This window comes from Propithecus coquereli, unplaced genomic scaffold (assembly GCF_000956105.1).
Source record: "Propithecus coquereli isolate 6110/MARCELLA unplaced genomic scaffold, Pcoq_1.0 Scaffold253, whole genome shotgun sequence".
In the NCBI taxonomy this organism is placed as follows: domain Eukaryota; kingdom Metazoa; phylum Chordata; class Mammalia; order Primates; family Indriidae; genus Propithecus; species Propithecus coquereli.
In genome coordinates, this window is record NW_012148097.1 from 3,261,307 (window position 1) to 3,267,789 (window position 6,483).

Below are 6,483 nucleotides of genomic sequence, written 5' to 3' on the forward strand. Positions count from 1 at the left end.
TGATTAGTGAAGTTATGTATTTTTCATGTGATTATTCATCCTGTTATTTCTACGTATACAAGATGACTATTCACATATTTTGTCATTTTTAAAACGTGAATTGTTTTTTCTTATTAACTTATAATAGGTGTTTTTGTCAAGTATTGCAGGTCTTTTCCCTTGCATTTGTTGCATGCTAGGAAGTGAGGCCAGGCTAGGCTCTGCTAAATACTTTACATACAGTATCCCCTTTAACTCTCACATCAGTCTGTGGAAAGTAAGTATTATTTTCGTTTTTCACACAAGGAAAACTGGGGTTCAGAGAGGTTAACGAATTTGCCCAAATTCACAGTTAGTTTTAGAACTGGCATTCAAACAGGACTCAATGACAAAAGGGACACCACAAACTATGATAATATGCCCCCTCCCAGATTGTCTTTTATCTTTTAACTTGGTGGAGGGTTTTTGTTTTGTGTTTGTTTTTTGTGCTATAAAGAACTTTTACATTGCTAAGTAGTCAAATTCCATATGGCTTCTGGGTCTTCTGCCTTGCTTTTAAAACCCTTCCCTACTCACACATTGTACAAATATTCAGGTTTTTTCTTGTAATATCTGAAAGCAATTTATATAAGATTCAGATTTATGTTTTTTCCTAAATGGCTAACCATTTGTCCCAACACCTTTACTGAATAATCTTTTCCCCGCGATTGAGAGCGTATGCCTACGTGCCCTGTGTATCTGGGTCTGTATCAAGATTCTCTTCTGTATCTAGAAGTACAGTTGACTTTTGTATAACAACCTTATGCCATATCACGTCTATAGATTCTGAGTTTCTGTTAAAATGACTAATCGTTCTCTAAGATTGTCTTCATCCTTTTCAGTCCCTTCTCATCCTTTGATTCAGTTTATTTTTCTTGGGTGCTGTTGGGTCCTTTGATGCTGTGTTGTTTATTTTTTGGTTTCTAAAGAAAACAGAAACACCAAAAACCGTAAGGCTGAAGTAGCTGAAAACTAAACTCAAAATTTGATCTTTGGGGTTGCTAAGTTACTCTATCAGTTAGTCAGCAGATCAGGTAAGCAAAAGTTAGGACACAGAATCAGGAAAAAGCAAGACTCTGAGAATTGGAACAGGGACACTAGAGAAGATTCGGAGAACAATGTGACTTGGTGGACACTCTGAACTCTTGACACCATGAGCCTGCCCTGATTGTCAAAGAAGCCCCTCCTTCCTCCTAATCTTCCTGAGCATGTTTTCCTCCTGACACCAAATGCTTGGTGTCTTTTCCAAGACCAACCATTTCTCTAGTTCTCTAGACATCAATCTATGTCCAACAATTCCATTAAACTATGATACTATCTACTTGTAGTTAACATCCATCCTGTATGTTAAAAGCTCAGTCCCACAATACTGCTCCCATTTCAAGTGCCACCCGCAAATGGGGTGCTCAGGTTATCCACTTTTCTGCTCAGCTGACTACAAATTTGGGGGTTCCCGTGGACCCTAACCCTCAGGTTTGATAATTTGCTAGAATGGCTCACAGAACTCAGGAAAGCACTAAAGCACTTTACGTATTGCTATAGTTTGGATACAGTTTGTTTGATCCCTCCAAATCTCATGTTAAAATTTGAATTTCCAGTGTTGGAGGTGGGGCCTAATAGGAGGTGTTTGGGTCATGGGGGCATATCCCTCGTGAATAGATTGATCCCTGCCTGGGTAGGGGGATGAGTGAATTCTTGCTCTATTAGTTTCCAAGACAGCTGGTTGTTAAAAAGAGCCCTACATTTCCCTTGTTCTCTTGCTTCCTCTCTTGCCATGTGATCTCTGCACATACTGGCTCCCTTTCCCCTTCTGCTGTGAGTGCAAACAGTCTGAGGCCCTCACCAGAAGCAGATGCTGGGGCCATGCTTCTTGTACAGCCTGCAGAACTATGAGCCAAATAAACCTCTTTTCTTTGTAAATTACCCAGCCTCACGTATTCCTTTATAGCAACACAAATGGACTAAGACACTCATTATTATCAGTTTATTATAAAGGATGCAGCTCAGGAATGGCCAAATAGAAGAGATGCACAGGGCAAGGTGCAGGGGGAGGGGCACAGAGCCTTCAGCACTCTCCAGGTGCACCAACCTGCCAGCACCTCCATGTGTTCACCAGACTGGAAGCTCTCCAAACGCTATCCTTTAGGGAGTTTTATGGAGGTTTCGTTATGTAAGTATGATTGATTAAATCATTGGGCAATGGTAATTAAGTTAATCTCTAGCCCTTCTCCCTTCCCCAGAGTTTGGGGCTGGAAGTTCCAACCACCTAATGACGTCTGGGTCTTTCTGTCAACCAGCCCCCATTCTGAAACTATCTAGGGGCCCCCAGCCACCAGTCATCTCATCAACATATAAAAGATAATCTTATCACTCAGGAAATTCCAAAGGTTTTAGGAGCTGTGTGCCTGGAACTGAGACAAAGACCAAATCTTTATTTTTTCTTATGCTTTATTAAAAATATGTTATTATTCTTTGTTATGGGTTTAATTATGTCCCCCTCATTCGTATGTTGAAGTCCTAACCCCAGTACCTCAGAATATGGCCCTATTTATAGACAAGGTCTTAATGGAGATAATCAAGTTAAAATGAGGTCATTGGGGGTGGGCCCTATAATTTCTCCTTATAGAAAGAAGAAATTTGGACACAGATGTGACAAGACTTAGGGAGAAAATGACCCTCTACAAGCCAAAGAGAAGGGCCTGGAACAGATCCTTCCCTCATAGCCCTCGCAAGGAACCTACCGTGCCCCAATACCTTGAGCTTTGACTTCTGGCCTCCAAAACTGTGAGACAAATTTCTGTTCTTTAAACCACCTAGTCTGTGGTACTTTGTTACGGCTGCCCTGGCAGACTAATACACTTTTTTATCTGAGGAAATTATTTTGCAAGACGAAGTAAGTCTTTCTCAATACTCTCCCAACCACTTCCATTATATATAGACGAAAAACTAGAGTTAGTTCCTGGTATGCCCCAAGAATTACAAATTCAATACAGGAGAAGGCTGACAAGCCGAAAGGCTTGTAACTCTGCTGATTCGTGTGTTCTCTCTCCTGCGATAATTCTGTGAAAGCCTAGCACTCAATGGCTTTAGTTTAGTACACTCTCTTCCACGGCCTTCTTGATGTACTTAATTCGTAGATCCCTTGTTGGGTCTTTTGTCCTCATTATTCATGTGAAAGCTTCTGGACTCAGCAGGCCGTCTGTCAGATGGGGTATAGCACCCTGTGCATCTCTTTTATTTTGCTCAGTATACTCGTTTGGCTTTAATATATATTTTCCCTACTAGCCCCTGTTTTGTGTGAGGATTCCCAGTGTCTAGCACAATGTCTCTTACATACTAGGTGTTTAACAGATAGTTCTTAAGAAAGAAAGAGGAAAAGGAAGGAAATTCCATCCAGGACTACTACTTGGGAATAATGTGGATTTTTCTTTATCCCTGTTTACTTAGGAACTATATTAATAGTGCCCTTCGAACTTGTGCCATAGAGATTAATATTGGGAGTTTATGATTTCTTCACCCTTCAAAACTACATGGAAGATAAGGGACTGTGGCTAGCCTCATATGTTGTCTCCATATACTTTCTCACTAAATCTGGAGCACATCCTCTTAAACATTGCCCTTGCCCTCCCCCACTCCCCAGAACCAGGGCCAGTTATCCTGGGGAATGTTCCCGATTAGAGCTCTAGGTCAGGAAGGACCAAGATGACTTATTCTTGTGATCCTGTTTTCTGCTCCCTGCCCTGATACTCTTGGTGTCCACATGGTCCCTGTGCTGGGTGCTTTCCACTTCTTTGCAGGCCTTCAGTCTTCTGTTCAAGGTTGGATGGTGCTGCTTAGCACTCCCACCTGTCTCAAAGTTAGCTTCTACTCAGAATAGATGGGGACCAACTGGCAGTTCTTTTGCTTGACCCACATTCTCTTATAGCTTGTAGATATTAATATTTTGCAGTGTCTTCAGTATGAGATGATATTCGTTTCATAGTTTCAATATATATAGTTTTCTTCTTCACTTTTGGTTCATTTCCATGCCTTTTGGGAAAAGGAGATAGACAAGTATGTACTTATTCAATTACCTTTCAGGAAAATATTAGCATTTTCCCTCTACTTCTGAATATCCTTTGGACTCTCCTCTATTGGAAAAAGGAAGGGATTATATCATTGATATAATCATTTTAATGGAAAACTAAAAGGAATCTATAGACAAATTATTAGAAGCAGTAAGAGTTTATCTGGACATTTCCCTCATCTAAAAAATAAAAAAAAATTAATTAAAAAATAATAAGAGTTTATTTAACAAGATAAATATTATAACAGCTATACTTTCACCCAGCTACTCTCTTAAGCTCCCAACCACTTCCCTCTCTTTCTCGTTTTTTCCCATGGATGAGTTCTTTATGGCAGTCTCCACCATTTCCTCATAATCACTTCTCTTGACCCCTGTATTCTAATATCCATCTATCCCCATCATATTGCAGAAGCTGATCTCTCAAAATAAATTCAGTGATTTTCTTGATAATTGCAGTAACAGTTTTTCTCTTTATTTTCTTTGCTTGTGGAATCATATTTGGGTGCTGTTAACTAACCCTTCTTTAAAACTCCATCTTTCCTTGACTTCCTTTCTTTTACTTTAATGACTCCGTGCAGCACTGTTTTCTTTAAACCAGGTCTTTTCCCCTCAAGGATCTTTGTGGCCTTTTGCCCCTTGTTTTCCGTTAGGAGATAACTATCACAGCGTTCACTGTTGTTTCTATGCTGAAGGCATGAAGATTTTTATCTACAAACTGCCGTTTAATCCAACCACCAATGCACTCTTTTTTTCTAACTTGCATAATAAGTTTTTAATTATAACAAAAACGGACGATAAAACCACACAGGCAGACTATTTATATAGTAACACTAAATAAGAGCATGTACAACTTAAAAAACCACCACATTTCTTATGATTGTTGTTAATAGCATTTATTTACATCATTTATAACGGCATATGTGTATAAAAGATATTAAAGAATGGTGAGTAATTTAGTCTTTCTTGGGTTTTCTTTTAAAATTGAGAATAGGGAAAGCAATTATGAGTTCATAAAGAATATTTCAGGATGATATGTTGACTGTAAACTCAAAAGGTACACTGACACCAATCCTATAAACAGCAAATACAAATGTAATTTATTTAAGCCTATTGGTTCACATTTTTAAAAAGCACCCTCGTTTCTTTAAAGTTACGTACTACAAATGGTTCTTGAAAATCTATTGTGGACATGATATATTCAGTAGAACTTGTTGGGGGCTGGGGGGTGATTTTAAGTGATCATCCAATGCAGAGTCTGATTTAGAGTTAAAATCAAATGGTATTACAAAAAAGTTACAGTCATGGGCAACATAATCAACTCCTCAGATGATACAGCTTCCAAATCTCTCATCATTGTGGCTACCCTTCGTTTTGCTTTCACTTACATACTCCTTTCTTTTAAAGAAGCAAAAAATAATAAACATTTACCAAAATTCTGAAAGTCACAATTTGTATAGCACTGACCGATAGTAGCTATGGCATTTGATATTACAAAGTCACTTTCATCACAAATATTTCCTTCATTCTGGGTCAAGGTGAGGTCAAACGGGAAGAGGAAGCGTCCCAAATGCAGAGCCTCGCGTGTGAAGCAGATGCGTGCGCACCGGCGCCTGCGGAGCTGCCTTCTGCTGGGCGGCCGGGTGCGGGCTCCGCACGGTCTGGAAGTCCCGACTAAGACAGGGTCTCTAGAGCGCAACGCTAGCTCCAGGATGATTTGCCGAAGAGTGGTTCTACATTGGCAATTTTCTTTTCTCTTTGTCAAGTTCCTCCAAGATTGCAACTCTATTTTTGTCTTAAAAGCTTTGTCCTGAAGGGTTTGCTGCTTTTCCTGAAGGGTTTCCAGTGTGTCCAGTGGCAACTGGTCAGCACTTCACAAACGCCGGGGATGCGAGGGCTCCCGGGACCACCTTGCCTTCTGATCGTGGCTCTCAAGGAGGGTGCGACCACTACAACCTGCCCGCCCCTCACCCCTACTTGTGATAGTCTACTGGATGCTCCTGTGAGAAATTTAAAGACAGAGCACTCGGTGACAAATGTGCGGGAGAAGTTGGGGCTAATGTCTGCATGTCTGGCTTGAGCAACGGCAGGGACAGCAGTGCTGTCACACACAGGGAACATAAGGACAAAAGGGTTCAAAAGGATCATTTTAATAGTTACAAGAAATAGGAACAATCCAAACCATGTGACACCCATCCCAAACAACTGGTGACGTTAGTCCAAACTACTTCAAGAGATTCTGAGCTGAGTAGAAAGACAAACTGACAGAAGCTCTTATAAAAGGAATAGCTATTGAGAGGTCAGCAGGATAAAGAGAAATCTGACTTAACACAGTTTTCAAACTATTGCAGCTACCGGGAAATATCCTGTTTTCCTGCTCTGAGAGGTTGTTCCATCCTCAA

General features: G+C 40.3%; 1 protein-coding gene across 1 annotated transcript; it reads right to left on the reverse strand.

The window, feature by feature from the left end:
* Nucleotides 1-5,604: 5,604 nt before the first annotated feature.
* INIP (INTS3 and NABP interacting protein) lies at nucleotides 5,605-6,202 on the reverse strand. Its single transcript, XM_012646993.1, is given in 2 exon segments — nucleotides 5,605-5,908; nucleotides 5,910-6,202. Coding segments are annotated over 2 exon segments (597 nt in total).
* Between the last annotated feature and the right edge of the window lie 281 nt (nucleotides 6,203-6,483).